The 24,935-nt window shown below is 51.2% G+C and overlaps 1 protein-coding gene across 1 annotated transcript in view; it reads right to left on the bottom strand.

Annotated features, from left to right (window-relative positions):
- ttl (tubulin tyrosine ligase) overlaps positions 1-24,935 on the bottom strand; it is a 61,619-nt gene that overhangs the window by 9,468 nt on the left and 27,216 nt on the right. The window contains exons 5-6 of the mRNA XM_072500112.1: positions 18,958-19,227; positions 3,361-3,504 (exon numbers count right to left, since the gene is read on the bottom strand). Coding sequence (XP_072356213.1) covers positions 3,361-3,504; positions 18,958-19,227 — 414 coding nt within the window. The remainder of the gene's footprint in view (positions 1-3,360; positions 3,505-18,957; positions 19,228-24,935) is intronic.

Genomic DNA, 24,935 nt, shown 5'->3' with positions numbered 1-24,935 from the left:
TAGGTGGTTTGGCCTCGCTAACATTAATTGGAAAAAAAATGAATTGGGAACTGTAGATTTTTTTATTTTTTTTTATTGATTTTGTGGGTACCGTTATTGTACAGGGCCCCTTCAGCTAGTGTTCGCACCAACGCCTTTAGCTTGGGGTACTTTCATTCAAATATGAGGACAAGACATGGGTGTCCAATGTCCCCCCTCCTATTTGTGTTAGCGATTAAATGCTTAGCTACTGCTTTGAGGGCTTTGGTAAGCAGAGAAACACAGCGTGTCCCTATATGCTAATGATTTACTGTCCTATGTTATGGACCTGGTCCTCACTATAGGTGAAATAATGGAGCTTTGGTTCTTTTCCGTGATAGAAATTAATATAAAAGAGAGTACTTTCAGGTTAATCTCCCAGAGCCAACTTGAGGATGCTGCCTTTTCTCCTGGCCAGCTCTAGCTTCAGGTATTTGGGTATCCAGATGGCCCACAATTGGGCCTGGCTCCATAAATTGAATTACACAAATCTGGTTTAGCACAGTGAGCTAAACAGCTGGCTTGTAATGCAGAACAATGCCAGCAGCGCGGGTTCAATCCCAGACCAGCCTCCCCGAATAGGCGCCAGAATGTGGCGACTAGGGGCTTTTAACAGTAACTTCATTGAAGCCTACTTGTGACAATAGCGATTATTATTATATTATGGTATTATGGTGAGCAAGGTTAAATCCAATTTGCAAAACTGGGATAACCTTCTCCCATCCTTGGTGGGTAGAGTCCAGTCTATTAAAATGAATATTCTCCCACGGTTTTTGCTTCTTTTTCAATATCTTCCTGTTTTTATTCCAAACTCTTTTTTTTTTTTTAAAAAGAAGGTTAATAGGGTGATCCCATCCTTTATATGGGCAAACAAGACCAGTGGATTCACAAGGCAGTTCTTCAAAGGGAGACGGTCGGGGAGCATAGCATTGCCGAACTTGCTTTTTCATTATTGCGCGGCCAATGCTGAGACGGTACTGGGGTGGTGTAGAGACCCGGGTTCCATATGGGAACAGATGGAGGTGAGGTCATGTAGGGAATCTAGTCGTAGTTCACTGGTGATGATCTTGCTTTCTCCGGCTAGGTAGACCTCCAACCCGTTGGTCGTGTCCATTTTAAAGATATGGGGCGAGATTCTCTGACCCCCCGCCGGGTCGGAGAATCGCCGGGGGCTGGCGTGAATCCCGCCCCCGCTGGTTGCCGAATTCTCCGGCACCGGATGTTCGGCGGGGACGGGAATCGCGCCGCGCCGGTTGGCGGGCCCCCCCCCCCCCCCGCCCCGCGATTCTCCGGCCCGGATGGGCCGAAGTCCCGCCGCTAAAATGCCTGTCCCGCCGGCGTAGATTAAACCACCTACCTTACCGGCGGGACAAGGCGGCGCGGGCGGGCTCCAGGGTCCTGGAGGGGGGGCGTGGGGCGATCTGGCCCCGGGGGGGTGCCCCCACGGTGGCCTGGCCCGCGATCGGGGCCCACCGATCCGCGGGCGGGCCTGTGCCATGGGGGCACTCTTTCCCTTCCACCTTCGCCACAGTCTCCACCATGGCGGAGGCGGAAGAGACTCCCTCCACTGCGCATGTGCGGGAATGCTGTCAGCGGCCGCTAACGCTCCCGTGCATGCGCCGCCCGGAGATGTCATTTCCGTGCCAGCTGGCGGGGCACCAAAGGCCTTTTCCGCCAGCTGGCGGGGCGGAAATTCGTCCGGCGCGGGCCTAGCCCTTTAAGGTTGGGGCTCGGCCCCCCAAGATGCAGAGCAGTCCGCACCTTTGGGGCGACGCGATGCCTGACTGATTTGCGCCGTTTTGGGCGCCAGTCGGCGGACATCGCGCCGATACCGGAGAATTTCGCCCCTGGAGACAATTCAGGCAGCACTTTAAGCTTGGATTTGTATCGAGGATGGCACCTATTTGTGCCAATCATCTATTTGAGCCATCAAGACTGGATGCTACGTTTGGGGTGTGGGGAGGGAAAGGGTTTGCGAGATTTGGGGATTTGTTTGTGGAGTGACTGTTTGCCAGTTTGGAGGAATTGTCGGTGAAAGTTGGGATTTCGGGGCTGAACTCCTTCAGGTACCTCCAGAAAAGGAATGTTGTACAAGGGGCCTTCCTGACATTTCACGAGGCACTGCAGACATCCCTGATGGAGAGCATCCTTTCCCTAGCGGGGTCGGAGGAGGTTTCCACGTCGGGTATTTATGGGCGGATTCTGTCGGAGGATTTGGACTTGGTGGACAAGGTGGAGGCGAACTGGGAGAGGCCGTTGGGACCTATAGTGGATGATGAGATGTGGAGTGAGTCCCTTCATAAGGTGAACTCCCATTTCTTCATGTGCGTGGCTGGGTCTTGTCCAGTTTAAGGTGGTGCCTGACCAAAGTTAAGATCAGTGACTTCTTTCCGGAGTGTCCCGGAGGGGCTGGCCAACCCCACGCACATGTTCTGGACATATCTCAAACTGGTAAGCTTTTGGGTCTCCTTGTTTAGCTCCCTGTCAGTGATTCTGAATATTGATCTGGAACCTTGTCCTCGGTGGCCATATTTGGGATATCAGACTTGCGGGGCTGCAAGCAGGGATGAAGGCAGATGTCCTCACTGTCACCTCGTTGATTGCCCAGAGGCGAGTTCTGCTGGGGTGGAGGCCCTCTACTCCACCCAGCGCCTCAATATGGTTAGGTGACTAAATTAATTCTTGTACCGGGAGAAAGTCAAGTACACTGTTAGGAAGTCGGTTGAGAGATTCTCGCAGAGATGGCAGCCATTCATTGCCCGCTTTAAGGAATTGGTCACGGTCAGTTGCTGGGGCATGGGGGTCAGTTTTGGATTTGCTTTTTTTCCCTCTCTCTTTGTTTTGTGGATGAGGTGTGTACGGTTGGTTGGGTTTTTGTTATGTTAGTTTTGTGTAACATCTGCTGTGGGGAATGTGGGTTTGGTTATAAAATTTATGGTAAATGGAAAATCTTTAATAAAAATATATATTTTTAAAAAGAACTCATTTTCCAAAACACACTTAGCCAAAGATTACACAGGGTCCACAGCACGAAAACAGACCAGGAGGTCCCAACTTGTCCATGATTTGCACACCAAGCTTCCTCCTCCCCTTATTAGCATAATCTTTAATTGGTCGGAATTACAGCATGTCATCTATCTTGCGAAATGTTCTATAAAGTGAATCCACATTTATAAGACTATTCAGAGTAATCTAGAAAATCTAAATTATTCAAACGCTTGATGCTGAAACACTTAGAAAGACAATAAACCAGGCCAAGGTATTTAATAAAAGGTTGCATAAAACACCATTCAAGCAGCGAAGTGACTATGGGAAAGCTTACTTAGCAAATCTATAACTTACTGAGCACAGGCTGGAGCTCCATTCACTTCAATTAGCCAGACTTTGAGATCTTCATCAACCATAAAGTCAAACCCAAACAGTTGAAAGCTATGGTATGGGAGCAGCTTAGTGCCAATTGCAGGCTCTATGCACATAAGGCAGCTTCTAAAGACAAATAAAGACAAGAATGATAGGAATTAACAAGATTTACCAAGACCAAGAGAAAATGGAAACCAGAAAACAGGCACAAGTTTTTAAAACACACACACATTTCGCATTTAAGTTTCCCAGGGGATCATGGGCGGCACTGCTGTCTCTCAGTGGCAGGGACCCGATTCAATTCTGACCTCAGGTGACTGTGTGGAGTTTGCACATTCTCCCGGTGTCTCTCCTCCGGATGCTCCGCTTTCCTCCCACAAACCAAATTGTGCAGATTAGATGAATTGGCCATGCTACGTTGCTCCTTAGTGTCCAACGGTTAGGTTGGGTTACAGGGATCGGGTATGGATTGGGTCCGGGTAGGGTGCTCTTTCGGAGGGTCAGTGCAGATCCTATGGGCCGAAAGGCCTCTTTCTCCACTGTAGGGATGCAATGATAATTTCATCATGGTGTTAGGCAAGTTCTCATCAACAACCAGGGTTTCCAATCCTCCAGATTGACCCGAAATTGAAAATTGATCTCCTGCTGCAAGCAACCCTGGAGAAACATCACAGCGGCAGTAAAATGACATTTTTATTCATTTCTTTGAACACTTGAATTTATCAGATGTAAAAATATTGGAAATGGAGGAAAAAAAGTTTGACGAACTGCCAAGACTAATTCAGCTGAATAATAAAGTTTGTTCCTCTTCCAATTGGCATGGGAAGACAGTGCCTCTAGGGACTGGAACATTAGCAGAAGCTTGAGGAGGGGGTCGTTCACACCAGGGACATGTGATGAAACATCAAAGAGTACCACAAACTGGAGTTGGCAAACCTACCCAGGCCACTGGTGGAGGAAGTTACCAAGCACATTAGTGGTAAGTTGTTCATAACAGGGAGAGTAGACAAACAGTAACATAGTCAATGTAATTTATCTTGATTTTCAAAAGGTCTTGAATAAGGTGTCCCATAATAGACTATTGAATAAGGTAACATAAGAACATAAGAACTAGGAACAGGAGTAGGCCATCTGGCCCCTCGAGCCTGCTCCGCCATTCAATGAGATCATGGCTGATCTTTGTGGACGCAGCTCCACTCTCCAGCCCGTACACCATATCCCCGAATCCCTTTATTCTTTAGAAAGGTATCTATCTTTTTCTTTAAAATGTTTAAAGAAGGAGCCTCAACTGCTTCACTGGGCAAGGAATTCCAGAGATTCACAACCCTTTGGGTGAAGAAGTTCCTCCTAAACTCGGTCCTAAATCTACTTCCCCTTATTTTGAGGTTATGCCCCCTAGTTCTGCTTTCCCCGACCAGTGGAAACAACCTGCCCGCATCTATCCTATCTATTCCCTTCATAATTTTATATGTTTCAATAAGATCCCCCCCGCATCCTTCTAAACTCCAATGAGTACAGTCCCAGTCTACTCAACCTCTCGTCATAATCTAATCCCCTCAACTCTGGGATCAACCTAGTGAATCTCCTCTGCACTCCCTCCAGTGCCAATATGTCCTTTCTCAGGTAAGGAGACCAAAACTGAACACAATTCTCCAGATGTGGCCTCACCAACACCTTATACAATTGGAGCATAACCTCACTAGTCTTGAACTCCATCCCTCGATTAGCTTTCTTAATCACCTGTTGCACCTGCACACCAACTTTTTGCGATTCGTGCACCAGCACACCCAGGTCCCTCTGCACAGCAGCATGTTTTAACATCTTACCGTTTAAATAATAATCCATTCTGCTGTTATTCCTCCCAAAATGGATAGCCTCACACTTGGCAACAAAGGTCAGACAATATGGAATCAGGGGACAAGTAGAATGGTTTGCTGATTTCAAGGCAGAAAGCAGAGAGTGGGAATAAAGGGTAGTTATTCAGAGTGGCAGAAGGTGGGAAATGGTGCTCCATGTGGATCAGTGCTGTCCAAAATTTACATCAATGATTTGGATGCGAATCAAAAACACAATGACCAGAACTTCCCGCTGTTCACGATGGCGGGATCTTCCAGTCCTTCTAGCGGCACATCTCCGCCACGGGTGCCCCAATTGCGAAGGGGTGCACTGAATGAAAAACCCCATTGACTAACGGTGGGCCCAGAACCTCCTGCTGGCAGTCAATGGCAGGCTGCCTCACGCTGTCATGAAACACAGGGCGGGTTGCCCAAATCCTGCCTAATTTCTCAGTTTGCAGATGACACCAAATTGGGAGGGATAGTCAATACTGAGGAGGACTGCAACAAATGACAAGAGGACTTGCAGAATGAGCAAATAATTGGCAGATCAAGGGTAACAGATGAGTGTGAGGTTGTGCATTTTAATTGAAAGAATAGAGAGATGACTTTAACTTGGAAGGTGCAAGTCAAGTGGGGTAGAGAGGAACAAAAGGATTTCAGAGTACATATCACTCAAAGTTGTGTCACAGGTTAGCAAGGTCATGAAAAAGCAGACCAACTACTCGATTTTACAACTGCAGGAATAGAATTTCAAAGTATAAAAAGTAGAATTGAAAAGAAAAACTCACATTGAACCTTGGTTAGGCCAGATTCTAGTCACCATATTATAAAAAAATAGAGGCACTGGAGAGGATGTGGAGAAGATTTACAAGGAAGGTACCAGAAAGGTGTAGATACACATCAGGAATGGATTGACAGGCTGGATCATTTTTCTCTTGAATAAAAGTGGCTGATTGGTGACCTGATATAACTCTTCAAAATTATGAATGGTTTTAACAGATTGGACAGGAAGAGAATGTTTCCTCTTGAGGGAAAGGATATAACTAGCGTCCAAAGACATGCAGGTTAGGTGGATTGGCCATGATAAATTGCCCTTAGTGACCAAAAAGGTTAGGATGGGTTAGGGTGGAAGTGAGGGCTTAAGTGGGTCGGTGCAGACTCGATGGGCCGAATGGCCTCCTTCTGCACTGTATGTTCTATGAGCTGTTCTATGAGGCCATGAAAATAGGACAGGGAACGCAGAAGAGGCTTTAAATAGAGCGTTAAGAATGTGGAACTTGCCACCATAGGGAGTGTTTGATGGGAACAGTACAGATTCATTTAAGAGAAAACTAGACAAGCAAATGAGGAAGAAGGGAACGGGTAGTTACAATGGTAAATTTAGATGAGAAAAGATGTGAGGAGGATAAAGTGGAGCATAAATACCAACTTAGGTTGGGTGGGTAATGTGGCCTATTTCTGTGCTGTATATCCTCTGTAATAAAATGGCTCATACCACATGAATTTAATCTCTTGCAAATCTCATGGAAACCCTCTCCTCCATCAAATACACAGGACAAAAGGCTTGGGGAATAAAACAAAAACCTACAATTAGCAAGTGCGATGAAAATCAAAGCGAAATGTATACTAATCAAGCCCTCCCAGAACTCTAGAATCTAAATATTACGAAAATCATGTTATCTGGTCTTGTTTAGACAATACCAATTGAAAACCTACCCTGCACATCTTTGGGTTGTGAGGTTGAGACTCACGCAGACACGGGGAGAAAGTGCAAACTCCACACAGACAGTGACCCGGGACCAGGATCGAACCCGGGTTACAGGCGCCGTAAGCTAGCAGTGCTAACCACTGCGCCACCGTGCTGCCCCCCTGACTGACAATCTGAAACAAAAACAGAAAATACTGGACAATCTCAGCAGGTCTGACAGCATCTGTGGAGACAGAAGGGAACTAGTGTGAGAGTCTGAATGACTCTTTGTCAAAGTTGGAGAGAGCAATCTTAAATTGGTTGTCAGTTGGAGAGAGCAATCTTAAATTGGTTGTCAGTGTAATTTTTAACACACTGAAGATTATTTAGCAAATGTTGTCCAATTGCAGAATGACTTCCAATGTTGGACACTGTGTTTTCAGTTCTGCATGACAAGGCTGGTTGGGTACGGTCTGTACCTTGCCCGTTGCAAACAGCAGAAGGACCATGCTACTTGATACAATCCACCAGTCTTGGGGGTGTATGGCCTACATATCTAGCATCACACTGGCACTGAATTTCAGATCCCACAATACTCATTCGTATGACAGGCAGAACATCTTTCTGGCTTGATGGCAGCATCACGTTAGTGGCAAATACCACTCGTGGTGATACTGCATAGCAGCAGCGTGAACATTTGTGCAAGCTAGCTGTTTGACTGCAGTAGACTGAAAATGGTGGATGGGTGGAAAATATCCCTCTCTCAAAAGATCAACCATGCAAACAGGTGTTAAGATGACCCAACAGTTCTGAGTTAAGATGGCTCCATAATTACAGGAAAGTAACGGTCAAAAAAAACACATTTGTTTTGTTCCACTTCCCTATCTAATTTCCTATTTCTAAGACGTGGAACTATGCTGGAAGTAGATCCATAAGAATCTCTATCCAGTGCCCACGCCAAATGATCTCTCTTCACACCTCACCCTGGACACCCCTGAACACTCCATTCACTCCATTCAGGTAAGGAGACCAAAACTGAACACAATGTAGTTGTGTAGTCAGCTGAATCTGCCTTCACCAAGCAAACACCAGCAAGAGTCAGTGACTAATGACGAGGAACAAAGAACAAAAAAAAGTACAGCACAGGATCAGGCCTTCGGCCTTTCAAGCCCGTGCCGACCATGCTGCCCGTCTAAACTAAAATCTTCGAGACTTCCGGGTGCGGCGATGACCAGCTGAGTCGCACGTTTCAGCAGCTCCCGGTGAAACGGACTTTTGGGCTCTTGATAGGAGCCCCAACGGCAATTGTGACGGCTAAAAACACTGTGCGGTAAACCAGAAGGGAATCCCCCCTGGATACGGATGAAAAAAGGAGAAAGTGGCCGGATTGCAGTGGATCCTTTAGAACAACGGCAAGGAAGGCAAGCAAAAACCAAGATGGCGTCAGAAGGTGGCAGTTTAACATGGGGCCCTGAACAACAAGAGTTCTTGAAATGCTGTGTGGAAGAGCTCAAAAAGGAAATGAAGAAAGAGCTGTTGGCCCCGATACTACAGGCGATCGAAGGGCTAAAGGAGGAACAAAAGACCCAGGAGCGGGAGCTTCGGGTCGTGAAGGCAAAGGCAGCCGAGAATGAGGACGACATACAGGGCCTGGTGGTGAAGACGGAGACGCATGAGGCACATCAGAAACGATGTGTGGAAAGGTTGGAGGCACTGGAGAACAACGCAAGGAGGAACAACCTGAGGATTCTTGGTCTTCCTGAAGGTGCGGAGGGAGCGGACGTCGGGGCATATGTGAGCACGATGCTGCACTCGTTAATGGGAGCGAAGGCCCCGGCGGGTCCATTGGAGGTGGAGGGAGCATACCGAGTGATGGCGCGAGGACCGAGAGCAGGAGAAATTCCCAGAGCCATAGTGGTGAGATTCCTCCGTTTTAAGGATAGAGAAATGGTCTTTAGATGGGCAAAGAAAACTCGGAGCAGTAAATGGGAGAACGCGGTGATCCGCGTTTATCAAGACTGGAGTGTGGAGGTGGCGAGAAGGAGGGCGAGCTTTAATCGGGCCAAGGCGGAGCTTCATAAAAAGAAGATAAAATTTGGAATGCTGCAACCGGCAAGACTGTGGGTCACATATCGAGGGAGGCACCACTACTTTGAGACGGCGGATGAAGCGTGGACTTTTATTGTGGAAGAAAAACTGGAATGGGCGGCTTATTAAAAAGAACGTTTGAACAAAGTGGTGGGGCGAATGTGGGGGACGAAGAGGGGGGTTAAAAAGGGGGGAAAGAGGAGTTTTATGTACTAATCCTGCGATGTGGTAACTTTTCTCTCTTCCACAGGTGGTGATGGGGGGAGGAGGGGAGGTGGAGGAGATGGGGCGTTGGCCATTGGGGGCGGGGCCAAGGGAGAAGCGCGGGCTTGGTTCCCGCGCTATGATAATCATGGCGGGAATAGAGAAGCAGGAAGGAGGGGGCGTCGCACGGTGCGAGCCGAGGTCACGGGGGGAAGCCGAGGTCGGCCAGAGTTTGCTGACTTCTGGGAGCAACATGAGGGGAGTAATTACGCTAGCGGGGGATCTAGCGGGGGGGGGGGGGGGGGTGTGGGAGGGGGGAATTACTGGGTTGCTGCTGCTGGGGAGAGGGGGGAGCTGGTATGGGAGGGGATGGGCGGGGGGGCACCGCCTGGGGGAGATACAGCTGCGTGGGAACCGGTTGAGGAGCTGGAAAAAGGGGATGGCTAATCGACAAGCGGGGGGGGGGGGGGGGGGGTAGGAAGCCCCCCAACCTGGCTGATCACGTGGAACGTGAGAGGGCTGAACGGGCCGATAAAGAGGGCACGGGCACTCGCACACCTTGAGAAACTTAAGGCAGATGTGGTTATGTTACAGGAAACGCACCTGAAACTGATAGACCAGGTTAGGCTACGCAAAGGATGGGTGGGGCAGGTGTTCCATTCGGGGCTAGATGCGAAAAACAGGGGGGTGGCTATATTAGTGGGGAAGCGGGTAATGTTCGAGGCAAAGACTATAGTGGCGGATAACGGGGGCAGATATGTGATGGTGAGTGGCAAACTACAGGGGGAGACGGTGGTTTTGGTAAACGTATATGCCCCGAACTGGGATGATGCCAATTTTATGAGGCGGATGCTAGGACGCATTCCGGACCTAGAGATGGGAAAGCTGATAATGGGGGGAGATTTTAACACGGTGTTGGAACCAGGGCTGGATAGGTCGAAGTCCAGGACTGGAAGGAGGCCGGCAGCAGCCAAGGTACTTAAAGATTTTATGGAGCAGATGGGAGGTGTAGATCCGTGGAGATTTTGCAGACCTAGGAGTAAGGAGTTCTCGTTTTTCTCCTATGTCCATAAAGTCTACTCGCGAATAGACTTTTTTGTGCTGGGAAGGGCGTTGATCCCGAAGGTGAGGGGAACGGAGTATACAGCTATAGCCATTTCGGATCACGCTCCACACTGTGTAGACTTGGAGATAGGGGAGGAAACAGGAGGGCGCCCACCCTGGAGAATGGACATGGGACTAATGGCAGATGAGGGGGTGTGTCGAAGGGTGAGGGGGGGGCATTGAAAAGTACTTGGAACTCAATGATAATGGGGAGGTCCAGGTGGGAGTGGTCTGGTAGGTGTAGAAGGCGGTGATTAGAGGGGAGCTGATATCAATAAGGGCACATAAAGGGAAGCAGGAGAGTAAGGAACGGGAGCGGTTGCTGCAAGAACATTTGAGGGTGGACAGACAATATGCGGAAGCACCGGAGGAGGGACTGTACAGGGAAAGGCAAAGGCTACATGTAGAATTTGACTTGCTGACTACGGGCACTGCAGAGGCACAATGGAGGAAGGCACAGGGTGTACAGTACGAATATGGGGAGAAGGCGAGCAGGTTGCTGGCACACCAACTGAGGAAAAGGGGAGCAGCGAGGGAAATAGGGGGAGTGAGGGATGAGGAAGGAGAGATGGAGTGGGGAGTGGAGAGAGTGAATGGAGTGTTCAAGACATTTTATAAAAAATTATATGAAGCTCAACCCCCGGATGGGAGGGAGAGAATGATGGGCTTCTTGGATCGGCTGGAATTTCCCAAGGTGGAAGAGCAGGAAAGGGTGGGACTGGGAGCACAGATCGAGGTAGAAGAAGTGGTGAAAGGAATTAGGAGCATGCAGGCGGGAAAGGCCCCGGGACCGGATGGATTCCCAGTCGTATTCTATAGAAAATATGTGGACTTGCTCGCCCCGGTATTGACGAGGACCTTTAATGAGGCAAAGGAAAGGGGACAACTGTCTGAAGCAGACTATGTCTGAAGCAACGATATCGCTTCTCTTAAAGAAGGAAAAGGACCCGCTACAATGCGGGTCCTATAGACCTATTTCCCTCCTAAATGTAGATGCCAAGATCCTGGCCAAGGTAATGGCAATGAGAATAGAGGAATATGTCCCGGGGGTGGTCCACGAGGACCAAACTGGGTTTGTGAAGGGGAGACAGCTGAACACGAATATACACAGGCTGTTAGGGGTAATGATGATGGCCCCACCAGAGGGGGAAACGGAGATAGTAGTGGCGATGGATGCCGAGAAAGCATTTGATAGAGTGGAGTGGGATTATTTGTGGGAGGTGTTGAGGAGATTTGGTTTTGGAGAGGGGTATGTTAGATGGGTGCAGCTGTTGTATAGGGCCCCGATGGCGAGCGTGGTCACGAATGGACGGGGATCTGCATATTTTCGGCTCCATAGAGGGATAAGGCAGGGATGCCCTCTGTCCCCATTATTGTTTGCACTGGCGATTGAGCCCCTGGCGATAGCGTTGAGGGGTTCCAAGAAGTGGAGGGGAGTACTTAGAGGAGGAGAAGAACACCGGGTATCTTTGTATGCAGATGATTTGCTACTATACGTGGCAGACCCGGCGGAGGGGATGCCAGAAATAATGCGGATACTTGGGGAGTTTGGGGATTTTTCAGGGTATAAATTGAACATGGGGAAAAGTGAGTTGTTTGTGGTGCATCCAGGGGAGCAGAGTAGAGAAATAGAGGACCTACCGTTGAGGAAGGTAACAAGGGACTTTCGTTACCTGGGGATCCAGATAGCCAAGAATTGGGGCACATTGCATAGGTTAAATTTAACGCGGTTGGTGGAACAAATGGAGGAGGATTTCAAGAGATGGGATATGGTATCCCTGTCACTGGCAGGGAGGGTGCAGGCGGTTAAGATGGTGGTCCTCCCGAGATTCCTCTTTGTGTTTCAGTGCCTCCCAGTGGTGATCACGAAGGCTTTTTTAAAAAAGGATTGAAAAGAGCATCATGGGTTTTGTGTGGGCCGGGAAGACCCCGAGAGTGAGGAAGGGATTCTTACAGCGTAGCAGGGATAGGGGGGGGGCTGGCACTACCGAGCCTAAGTGAGTATTATTGGGCCGCTAATATTTCAATGGTGAGTAAGTGGATGGGAGAGGAGGAGGGAGCGGCGTGGAAGAGATTAGAGAGGGCGTCCTGTCGGGGGACTAGCCTACAGGCTATGGTGACAGCCCCATTGCCGTTCTCACCGAGGAACTACACCACAAGCCCGGTGGTGGTGGCTACACTGAAGATTTGGGGACAGTGGAGATGGCATAGGGGAAAGACTGGAGCCTTGGGGGGGGTCCCCGATAAGAAACAACCATAGGTTTGCCCCGGGGGGAATGGATGGGGGATATGGAATGTGGCAAAGAGCAGGAATAACGCAACTGAAAGATCTGTTTGTGGATGGGAAGTTCGCGAGTCTGGGAGCGCTGACCGAGAAATATGGGTTGCCCCAAGGGAATGCATTCAGGTATATGCAACTGAGGGCTTTTGCGAGGCAACAGGTGAGGCAATTCCCGCAGCTCCCGACACAAGAGGTGCAGGACAGAGTGATCTCAAAGACATGGGTGGGGGATGGTAAGGTGTCAGATATAACAAAGAACAAAGAACAAAGAAATGTACAGCACAGGAACAGGCCCTTCGGCCCTCCAAGCCCGTGCCGACCATACTGCCCGACTAAACTACAATCTTCTACACTTCCTGGGTCCGTATCCTTCTATTCCCATCCTATTCATATATTTGTCAAGATGCCCCTTAAATGTCCCTATCGTCCCTGCCTCCACTACCTCCTCCGGTAGTGAGTTCCAGGCACCCACTACCCTCTGCGTAAAAAACTTGCCTCGTACATCTACTCTAAACTTTGCCCCTCTCACCTTAAACCTATGCCCCCTAGTAATTGACCCCTCTACCCTGGGGAAAAGCCTCTGACTATCCACTCTGTCTATGCCCCTCATAATTTTGTATACCTCTATCAGGTCGCCCCTCAACCTCCTTCGTTCCAGTGAGAACAAACCGAGTTTATTCAATCGCTCCTCATAGCTTATGCCCTCCATACCAGGCAACATTCTGGTAAATCTCTTCTGCACCCTCTCTAAAGCCTCCACATCCTTCTGGTAGTGTGGCGACCAGAATTGAACACTATACTCCAAGTGTGGCCTAACTAAGGTTCTATACAGCTGCAACATGACTTGCCAATTCTTATACTCAATGCCCCGGCCAATGAAGGCAAGCATGCCGTATGCCTTCTTGACTACCTTCTCCACCTGTGTAGCCCCTTTCAGTGATCTGTGGACCTGTACTCCTAGATCTCTTTGACTTTCAATACTCTTGAGGGTTCTACCATTCACTGTATATTCCCTACCTGCATTAGCCCTTCCAAAATGCATTACCTCACATTTGTCCAGGTTAAACTCCATCTGCCATCTCTCCGCCCAAGTCTCCAGACAATCTAAATCCTGCTGTATCCTCAGACAGTCCTCATCGCTATCCGCAATTCCACCAACCTTTGTGTCGTCTGCAAACTTACTAATCAGACCAGTTACATTTTCCTCCAAATCATTTATATATACTACAAAGAGCAAAGGTCCCAGCACTGATCCCTGTGGAACACCACTGGTCACAGCCCTCCAATTAGAAAAGCATCCCTCCATTGCTACCCTCTGCCTTCTATGGCCTAGCCAGTTCTGTATCCACCTTGCCAGTTCACCCCTGATCCCGTGTGACTTCACCTTTTGTACTAGTCTACCATGAGGGACCTTGTCAAAGGCCTTACTGAAGTCCATATAGACAACATCTACTGCCCTACCTGCATCAATCATCTTAGTGACCTCCTCGAAAAACTCGATCAAGTTAGTGAGACACGACCTCCCCTTCACAAAACCGTGCTGCCTCTCACTAATACGTCCATTTGCTTCCAAATGGGAGTAGATCCTGTCTCGAAGAATTCTCTCCAGTAATTTCCCTACCACTGAAGTAAGGCTCACCGGCCTGTAGTTCCCGGGATTATCCCTGCCACCCTTCTTAAACAGAGGAACAACATTGGCTATTCTCCAGTCCTCCGGGACATCCCCTGAAGACAGCGAGGATCCAAAGATTTCTGTCAAGGCCTCAGCAATTTCCTCTCCAGCCTCCTTCAGTATTCTGGGGTAGATCCCATCCGGCCCTGGGGACTTATCTACCTTAATATTTTTTAAGACACCCAACACCTCGTCTTTTTGGATCACAATGTGACCCAGGCTATCTACACCCCCTTCTCCAGACTCAACATCTACCAATTCCTTCTCTTTGGTGAATACTGATGCAAAGTATTCATTTAGTACCTCGCCCATTTCCTCTGGCTCCACACATAGATTCCCTTGCCTATCCTTCAGTGGGCCAACCCTTTCCCTGGCTACCCTCTTGCTTTTTATGTAAGTGTAAAAAGCCTTGGGATTTTCCTTAACCCTATTTGCCAATGACTTTTCATGACCCCTTCTAGCCCTCCTGACTCCCTGCTTAAGTTCCTTCCTACTTTCCTTATATGCCACACAGGCTTCGTCTGTTCCCAGCCTTTTAGCCCTGACAAATGCCTCCTTTTTCTTTTTGACGAGGCCTACAATATCATTCGTCATCCAAGGTTCCCGAAAATTGCCGTATTTGTCTTTCTTCCTCACAGGAACATGCCTGTCCTGTATTCCTATCAACTGACACTTGAAAGCCTCCCACATGTCAGATGTTGATTTGCCCTCAAATATAGGGAAATGAGGGACGAAGGGGAGACTATGGTAGATGAACTAAAAGGGAAATGGGAAGAAGAGCTGGGGGAGGAGATCGAGGAGCGGCTGTGGGCAGATGCCCTAAGCAGGGTAAACTCGTCGTCCTCGTATGCCAGGCTAAGCCTGATTCAGTTTAAGGTATTACACAGGGCGCATATGACTGGAGCACGGCTCAGTAAATTTTTTGGGGTGGAGGATAGGTGTGCGAGGTGCTCGAGAAGCTCAGCGAATCATACCCATATGTTTTGGTCATGCCCGGCACTACAGGGGTTTTGGATGGGGGTGACAAAGGTGCTTTCAAAAGTAGTGGGGGTCCGGGTCGAACCAAGCTGGGGGTTGACTATATTTGGGGTTGCACAAGAGCCGGGAGTGCAGGAGGCGAGAGAGGCCGATGTTTTGGCCTTTGCGTCCCTAGTAGCCCAGCGCAGGATATTGTTAATGTGGAAAGAAGCCAAGCCCCCGGGGGTGGAGACCTGGATAAATGACATGGCAGGGTTTATAAAGCTAGAGCAGATTAAGTTCGTTCTAAGGGGGTCGGCTCAAGGGTTCACCAGGCGGTGGCAACCGTTCGTCGAATACCTCGCAGAAAGATAGATGGAATGGGAAAAAGGCAGCAGCAGCAGCCCAGGATAGGTCATTGTTATTTGTGTTGTTATAATATTGTGTAAAGGATGCAGAATGTACTGTGTTGGTTGACCAAAAACTTTCAATAAAATATTTATTAAAAAAATAAAATAAACTAAAATCTTCTACACTTTCTGGGTCCGTATCCCTCTATTCCCATCCTATTCATGTATTTGTCAAGATGTCCCTTAAATGTCACTATCGTCCCTGCTTCCACCACCTCCTCCGGCAGTGCGTTCCAGACACCCACTACCCTCTGTGTAAAAAAACTTGCCTCGTACATCTCCTCTAAACCTTGCCCCTCGCACCTTAAACCTATGCCCCCTAGTAATTGACCCCTCTACCCTGGGGAAAAGCCTCTGACTATCCACTCTGTCTATGCCCCTCATAATTTTGTAGACCTCTATCAGGTCACCCCTCAACCTCCGTCATTCCAGTGAGAACAAACCGAGTTTATTCAACCGCTCCTCATAGCTAATGCCCTCCATGCCAGGCAACATCCTGGTAAATCTCTTCTGCACCCTCTCTAAAGCCTCCACATCCTTCTGGTAGTGTGGCGACCAGAATTGAACACTATACTCCAAGTGTGGCCTAACTAAGGTTCTATACAGCTGCAACATGACTTGCCAATTCTTATACTCAATGCCCCGGCCAACGAAGGCAAGCATGCCGTATGCCTTCTTTACTACCTTCTCCACCTGTGTTGCCCCTTTCAGTGACCTGTGGACCTGTACTCCTAGATCTCTTTAACTTTCAATACTCTTGAGGGTTCTACCATTCACTGTATATTCCCTACCTGCATTAGACCTTCCAAAATGCATTACCTCACATTTGTCCGGATTAAACTCCATCTGCCATCTTTCCGCCCAAGTCTCCAATCTAAATCCTGCTGTATCCTCTGACAGTCCTCATCACTATCCGCAATTCCACCAACCTTTGTGTCGTCTGCAAACTTACTAATCAGACCAGTTACATTTTCCTCCAAATCATTCATATAGACTATGAACAGCAAAGGTCCCAGCACTGATCCCTGCGGAACACCACTGGTCACAGCCCTACAATTAGAAAAGCACCCTTCCATTGCTACTCTCTGCCTTCTATGACCTAGCCAGTTCTGTATCTACCTTACCAGCTCACCCCTGATCCCGTGTGACTTCACCTTTTGTACCAGTCTACCATGCGGGACCTTGTCAAAGGCCTTACTGAAGTCCATATAAACAACATCCACTGCCCTACCTGCATCAATCATCTTTGTGACCTCTTCGAAAAACTCTATCAAGTTAGTGAGACATGACCTCCCCTTCACAAAACCATGCTGCCTCTCACTAATACATCCATTTGCTTCCAAATGGGAGTAGATCCTGTCTCGAAGAATTCTCTCCAGTAATCACACCCATTTCTCCCCTTCCAAGTCCAGATTACATCTGGCATGCTGCAGGGAATTGACGGTACAGTACAAGAGCGAAAGAGAAAATGCTGGAAAATCTCAGCAGGTCTGGCAGCATCTGTAGGGAGAGAAAAGAGCTAATGTTTTGGGTTATCGGACTCGAAACGTTAGCTCTTTTCTCCCCCTACAGGTGTTGCCAGGCCTGCTGAGACTTTCCAGCATTTTCTCTTTCGTTTCAGATTCCAGCATCTGCAGTAACTTGCTTTTGTACAGTACAAGAGTTCCTTCTTTGAGATTTACAAAAATGTGACAGTTTTCAAAGCAATAATGTATTACATTTATTTATTGGAAACGGTTTTCTAACAAAATTGAACTTGATCAGCCATGATCAAAATGAATGGCGGAGCAGGCTCAAAGGGCAGAATGGCCTCCTCCTGCTTCTATTCTATTTTCTATGTAAAATAAATTGACTGCTATTTCCAATAGATAGGAAATAAATTGATATTATTTAGTGAGTTATTAGCTAGTAAGTCAAATGATTGACAAATTCTTGGGAAGTGCTGTATATGATGAAAGATCTATCATGTCCAAAATTCATCAATGGCTGAGTAACAAACTCACCAAGATTCCTTAGACAGCACCTTCCAAACCCACAACCTCTACCATCTAGAAGGACAAGAGCAGCAGATACCTGGGAACCCCACCACCTGAAGATTCCCCTCCAAGCCACTCACCACCCTGCGTTGGAAATATATCGCTGTTCCTTCACTGTTGCTGGGACAAAATCCTGGAACTCCCTCCTTAAAGCACGGTGGGTGTACCTACACCTGAAGGACTGCAGCGGTTCAAGAAGGCAACTCACCACCACCTTCTGAAGGGCAACTAGGAATGGGCAATAAAGGCTGGCCTTAGGCAGGATGGTGGCGTAGTGAGTAGCACCACTGCCTCACGGCACCGAGGTCCCAGGTTCGATCCCGGCTCTGGGTCACTATCCGTGTGGAGTTTGCCTATTTTTTTTTTTTTTTTACATAGAATTTACAGAGCAGAAGGAGGCCATTCGGCCCATCGAGTCTGCACCAGCTCTTGGAAAGAGCACCCTACCCAAGTCCACACCTCCACCCTATCCCCATAACCCAGTAACCCCACCCAGCACGAAGGGCAATTTTGGACACTAAGGGCAATTTAACACGGCCAATCCACCTAACCTGCACATCTTTGGACTGTGGGAGGAAACCGGAGCACCCGGAGGAAACCCACGCAGACACGGGGAGAACATGCAAACACCGCACAGACAGTGACCCAGCGGAGAATCAAACCTGGGACCCTGGAGCTGTGAAGCAATTGTGCTAACCACCATGCTACCGTGCCGCCCCGTGTTTGTGTGGGTTTCGCTCCCACAACCCAAAGATGTGCAGGGTAGGTGAATTGGCCACGCTAAATTGCCCCTTAATTGGAAAAATGAATTGGGTACTCTAAATTTACTTTAAAAAATAAATAAATGCTGGCCATTGTAGAGCTACTCACTGCATTCAATACTGGGGGCCAGCAGCCATTGGCATGGTTTAAAATGAATGAATGAAGCTCCGCTTATAAACATTTACAAACTTCTCCAGTATATCAGTGCCTGGTGTGATGGGGGTGTACTCACAGGAACCTGCAAATATGCAACCAGTTGCAAAACAGAAAAAGCAACTCCCCCCTCACAACATCCTCCGAGTTCTGGAACTCATGGCAAGACAAATTGCAAATCTGTGAACAGTTAACAACCCAACACTCTCAATATCATCCAGCAGCCGCAAGCAGCCTTACCCTCAGCAGACATGGGCCTCGGTCTCCAGACCTACTGCCAGGGGCATGTATTGGTCATTAATTTAAATGAAAAGATTGCCAATGAAACAATAACGAGCCCAAATAAGGTCTGATTAATGCTGAAAGTCAGCAAGGTTCAAACTGCACCTTATGATTTGCTTGATTTGTGGCAAAACACTGTTTTCCAAGTTAACACTGTGAGTGTTCATTAAATACTGATTGAATTCTTCAAAGAACATTTCGTTGCCTTCTTCATATTTCCCATAATTCTTGGAGTATTCTTTCTGAATGCAATGATTTGTCAGGTGACTGGTTTTGTCTTGAAAATCAGTGCTATCGTATGGATCGGAGGAAGTTCGCAACACACCTTCCTTGTAGAGGTAGATGTTATACTGATGGTCAAGAAGTACCCAGCTTCTGGAAGTACAAGGGAAAAAAACACACTGTAAGGATTTGTTATATCAGAACAGAGGCATGTAACGACATATGAACCACTTCCAGTCTATGGTAGTAATTTCAATCTGTTGCCAATTTACCATCTCTCCAGTAAGAAGGCATTTATGTAGTACTTTTCATGAACTAATCACAAAAGCAGCCAATTAAATACTTAAAAGTGTCATAATGCAGCAACCAATTTTTATACACAGCAAGGTCCCAATGAGATAATGGGCGGGGTGAATCCCGGGAGAACCCCAAATTGGGCTCCGTGCCTCTCGGATCACGAGTCACCCAACTCACTCCGCCTTACACCATCTTACTCTCGCCCAATGAGCCACTAGACTTATTTAAATACCCGGGCGCCACAGAGTCAATGGCCGCGCCTGCGAGACCTTGCAAGGGGCAGCACGGTAGCATAGTGGTTAGCACTGTTGCTTCACAGAGCCAGGGTCCCAGGTTCGATTCCCAGCTTGGGTCACTGCCTGTGTGGAGTCTGCACGTTCTCCTTGTGTCTGCAACAAACCGGGTGCTCTGGTTTCCTCCCAGAGGAACAGGGCCTGGCAGATGGAATTCAATGTTGCCAAGTGTGAGGCTATCCATTTTGGGAGGAATAACAGCAGAATGGATTATTATTTAAACTGTAAGATGTTAAAACATGCTGCTGTGCAGAGGGACCTGGGTGTGCTGGTGCACGAGTCGCAAAAAGTTGGTGTGCAGGTGCAACAGGTGATTAAGAAGGCTAATCGAGTTTTGTCTTTCATTGCTAGAGGGATGGAGTTCAAGACTAGGGAGGTTATGCTGCAATTCTATAAGGTGTTGGTGAGGCCACATCTGGAGTATTGTGTTCAGTTTTGGTCTCCTTACCTGAGAAAGGACATATTGGCACTGGAGGGAGTGCAGAGGAGATTCACTAGGTTTGATCCCAGAGTTGAGGGGATTAGATTATGACGAGAGGTTGAGTAGACTGGGACTGTACTCATTGGAGTTTAGAAGGATGTGGGGGGATCTTATTGAAACATATAAAATTATGAAGGGAATAGATAGGATTAATGCGGGCAGGTTGTTTCCACTGGTCGGGGAAAGCAGAACTAGGGGGCATAGCCTCAAAATAAGGGGAAGTAGATTTAGGACCGAGTTTAGGAGGAACCTGTTCACCCAAAGGGTTGTGAATCTCTGGAATTCCTTGCCCAGTGAAGCAGTTGAGGCTCCTTCTTTAAACGTTTTTAAGAAAAAGACAGATACCTTTCTAAAGAATAAAGGGATTCGGGGATATGGTGTACGGGCCGGAGAGTGGAGCAGAGTCCACAAAGATCAGCCATGATCTCATTGAATGGCGGAGCAGGCTCGAGGGGCCAGATGGCCTACTCCTGTTCCTAGTTCTTATGTAATTCTCCAAAGACGTGCTGTTAGGTAATTTGGACATTCTGAATTCTCCCTCTGTGTACCCGAACAGGCGCCGGAATGTGGCGACTCGGGGCTTTTCACAGTAACTTCATTGCAGTGTTAATGTAAGCCTACTTGTGACAATAAAGATTATAAAACCCATCTAATTAAGGGCGCCATTTAGTACTGGTCGATACAAATGTGGACCAGGCGTATCAGCCAATTGGAGGGGGGAGGGAGGTGGGATTCCGAGGAGCCTTGACAAGTGCCGTTGAATAGCGAGGTGATTCTCGGCTCTGCAGCCGCCGAGAATCACTCTGCCAAATGCACCCAAAAATGGCCTTAAACTTTTGTCCGCTGAATCAGATAATCTGTTTTAGTGATGTTGGTTGAGGATAGATATTAGCCAGGACACCGTAGAGAACTCAACTGCTCGTCTCAGAATAGTGTCATTGGATGATGTGATGTCCACCTGAGGGGGCAAATGGGGCTAAGGGATTGCTGCACTATCAGGATGCTTTCTCATTCGAAAGACAGCCCCTCTAAGACAGTGCAGCACTCAGTACTGCACTGAAGTGCCAGTCTAGATTATCCAAGCTCAAGTTTCTAGAGTGGGACGTCAACCGACAAATGGAGAGAGCGCTCCAACTGAACCATGAATGAGGGAAGGCCATAACTTCCACTAAAGTACAGGTCAACAGGTACCAACAGCCTCTAGCAGCCAATCTCCACACGCAAGTTTTTCAACTGCAGGCAAAATGCAGGTTGTGCCAAAGACCAATCACCATCTCACGTGATGCACACTTTTCCAATGTCACTTCACTGTAAGCCTGGCCAATATTTCTCCTTCGTGATCTGAATTACTGAAGTTCATTAGATAACATTGGACAGGATTAGTTTATTCTGTTTAGGCTAGGTATCAAACATTACCACGCCTATTACTGATGTCCAAGATCAGTTAACTAAGAGCAGAGCAGTGCAGCCCGGGGCGCAGTGGTTAGCACTGCTGGCTCACGGCGCCGAGGTCCCAGGTTCGATCCCGGCTCTGGGTCACTTTCCGTGTGGAGTTTGCACATTCTCCCAGTGTTTCCACCCAAAAGATGTGCAGGGTAGGTGGATTGGCTATGCTAAATTGTCCCTTAATTGGAAAAAATGAATTGGGTACTAATTTTTATTTTATTTCAAACTAAGAGCAGCAAGCGGGCCTGGGACTTCCCTGGGCTGTGTGTGGTAGGAATTCACATCAGGTGAATATCTAAAAGATAGATTTAGTTTAGCCCTTTGTCAGCTTTTAAATGAAAAGACTGCACAAGCCGATATTCCGTTAATCATGCAATCACAGAAATAAATAAATGTGTGCACGCTTTAAAATAAATATTCAATAATTGAACTAGCAACCATAATAAACATGTAATTTGATGTGGAGCCTAATCGTTCATTTGAATCATTTAAAATATTTTAATTTTATATATATATACTCTGTTCTCTATCTATAGAATCCATACAGTGCAGAAAGAGGCCATTCGGCCCATCAAGACAGCACCGACCACTCAAAAGGGCACCCTACCTAAGCCCATTCCTCCCCACCCTACCTCTATAACCCCACCAAATTACATGTTTGAACATTAATGGGTAATTTAGCATGGCCAAACCACCTAACCTGCACATTTCCCAACTCTGGGAGGACACTAGAGCACCTGGAGGAAACCCATGCAGTCACAGGGGCAACGTGCAAACTCCACACCGACAGTCACCCAAGGCCGGAGTCAAACCGGGCCGGGCGGGGCGAGGCCGCAGTGCCGGGCGGGGCGAGGCCGCAGTGCCGGGCGGGGCGAGGCCGCAGTGCCGGGCGGGGCGAGGCCGCAGTGCCGGGCGGGGCGAGGCCGCAGTGCCGGGCGGGGCGAGGCCGAAGTGCCGGGCGGGGCGAGGCCGCAGTGCCGGGCGGGGCGAGGCCGCAGTGCCGGGCGGGGCGAGGCCGCAGTGCCGGGCGGGGCGAGGCCGCAGTGCCGGGCGGGGCGAGGCCGCAGTGCCGGGCGGGGCGAGGCCGCAGTGCCGGGCGGGGCGAGGCCGCAGTGCCGGGCGGGGCGAGGCCGCAGTGCCGGGCGGGGCGAGGCCGCAGTGCCGGGCGGGGCGAGGCCGCAGTGCCGGGCGGGGCGAGGCCGCAGTGCCGGGCGGGGCGAGGCCGCAGTGCCGGGCGGGGCGAGGCCGCAGTGCCGGGCGGGGCGAGGCCGCAGTGCCGGGCGGGGCGAGGCCGCAGTGCCGGGCGGGGCGAGGCCGCAGTGCCGGGCGGGGCGAGGCCGCAGTGCCGGGCGGGGCGAGGCCGCAGTGCCGGGCGGGGCGAGGCCGCAGTGCCGGGCGGGGCGAGGCCGCAGTGCCGGGCGGGGCGAGGCCGCAGTGCCGGGCGGGGTGAGGCAGCGGTGCTGGGCGGGGTGAGGCAGCGGTGCTGGGCGGGGTGAGGCAGCGGTGCTGGGCGGGGTGAGGCAGCGGTGCTGGGCGTGGAGGCAGCGGTGCCGGGCGGGGTGAGGCAGCGGTGCCGGGCGGGGTGAGGCAGCGGTGCTGGGCGGGGTGAGGCAGCAGTGCTGGGCGGGGTGAGGCAGCAGTGCCGGGCGGGGCGAGGCCGCAGTGCCGGGCGGGGCGAGGCCGCAGTGCCGGGCGGGGCGAGGCCGCAGTGCCGGGCGGGGCGAGGACGCAGTGCCGGGCGGGGCGAGGCCGCAGTGCCGGGCGGGGCGAGGCCGCAGTGCCGGGCGGGGCGAGGCAGCAGTGCCGGGCGGGGCGAGGCAGCAGTGCCGGGCGGGGTGAGGCAGCAGTGCCGGGCGGGGTGAGGCAGCAGTGCCGGGCGGGGTGAGGCAGCAGTGCCGGGCGGGGTGAGGCAGCAGTGCCGGGCGGGGTGAGGCAGCAGTGCCGGGCGGGGTGAGGCAGCAGTGCTGGGCGGGGTGAGGCAGCAGTGCTGAGCGGGGTGAGGCAGCGGTGCTGGGCGTGGAGGCAGCGGTGCTGGGCGGGGTGAGGCAGCAGTGCTGGGCGTGGAGGCAGCAGTGCTGGGCGGGGTGAGGCAGCAGTGCCGGGCGGGGCGAGGCCGCAGTGCCGGGCGGGGCGAGGCCGCAGTGCCGGGCGGGGCGAGGCCGCAGTGCCGGGCGGGGCGAGGCCGCAGTGCCGGGCGGGGTGAGGCAGCGGTGCCGGGCGGGGTGAGGCAGCGGTGCTGGGCGGGGTGAGGCAGCGGTGCTGGGCGGGGTGAGGCAGCGGTGCTGGGCGTGGAGGCAGCGGTGCCGGGCGGGGTGAGGCAGCGGTGCTGGGCGGGGTGAGGCAGCGGTGCCGGGCGGGGTGAGGCAGCAGTGCCGGGCGGGGTGAGGCAGCAGTGCTGGGCGGGGTGAGGCCGCAGTGCCGGGCGGGGCGAGGCCGCAGTGCCGGGCGGGGCGAGGCCGCAGTGCCGGGCGGGGCGAGGACGCAGTGCCGGGCGGGGCGAGGACGCAGTGCCGGGCGGGGCGAGGACGCAGTGCCGGGCGGGGCGAGGACGCAGTGCCGGGCGGGGCGAGGACGCAGTGCCGGGCGGGGCGAGGCCGCAGTGCCGGGCGGGGCGAGGCCGCAGTGCCGGGCGGGGCGAGGCCGCAGTGCCGGGCGGGGCGAGGCAGCAGTGCCGGGCGGGGCGAGGCAGCAGTGCCGGGCGGGGTGAGGCAGCAGTGCCGGGCGGGGTGAGGCAGCAGTGCCGGGCGGGGTGAGGCAGCAGTGCCGGGCGGGGTGAGGCAGCAGTGCCGGGCGGGGTGAGGCAGCAGTGCTGGGCGGGGTGAGGCAGCAGTGCTGAGCGGGGTGAGGCAGCGGTGCTGGGCGTGGAGGCAGCGGTGCTGGGCGGGGTGAGGCAGCAGTGCTGGGCGTGGAGGCAGCAGTGCTGGGCGGGGTGAGGCAGCAGTGCCGGGCGGGGCGAGGCCGCAGTGCCGGGCGGGGTGAGGCAGCAGTGCTGGACGTGGTGAGGCAGCGGTGCCGGGTGGGGTGAGGCAGCAGTGCTGGGCGGGGTGAGGCAGCAGTGCTGGGCGGGGTGAGGCAGCAGTGCTGGGCGGGGTGAGGCAGCAGTGCTGGGCGGGGTGAGGCAGCAGTGCTGGGCGGGGTGAGGCAGCAGTGCTGGGCGGGGTGAGGCAGCAGTGCTGGGCGGGGTGAGGCAGCAGTGCTGGGCGGGGTGAGGCAGCAGTGCTGGGCGGGGTGAGGCAGCAGTGCTGGGCGGGGTGAGGCAGCAGTGCTGGGCGGGGTGAGGCAGCAGTGCTGGGCGGGGTGAGGCAGCAGTGCTGGGCGGGGTGAGGCAGCAGTGCTGGGCGGGG

The sequence above is a fragment of the Scyliorhinus torazame genome, chromosome 4 (assembly GCF_047496885.1).
Source record: "Scyliorhinus torazame isolate Kashiwa2021f chromosome 4, sScyTor2.1, whole genome shotgun sequence".
Taxonomy (NCBI): Eukaryota; Metazoa; Chordata; class Chondrichthyes; order Carcharhiniformes; family Scyliorhinidae; genus Scyliorhinus; species Scyliorhinus torazame.
Note: the sequence above shows the minus strand (reverse complement) of the source record. Positions and strands in the feature narration are given on the sequence as shown.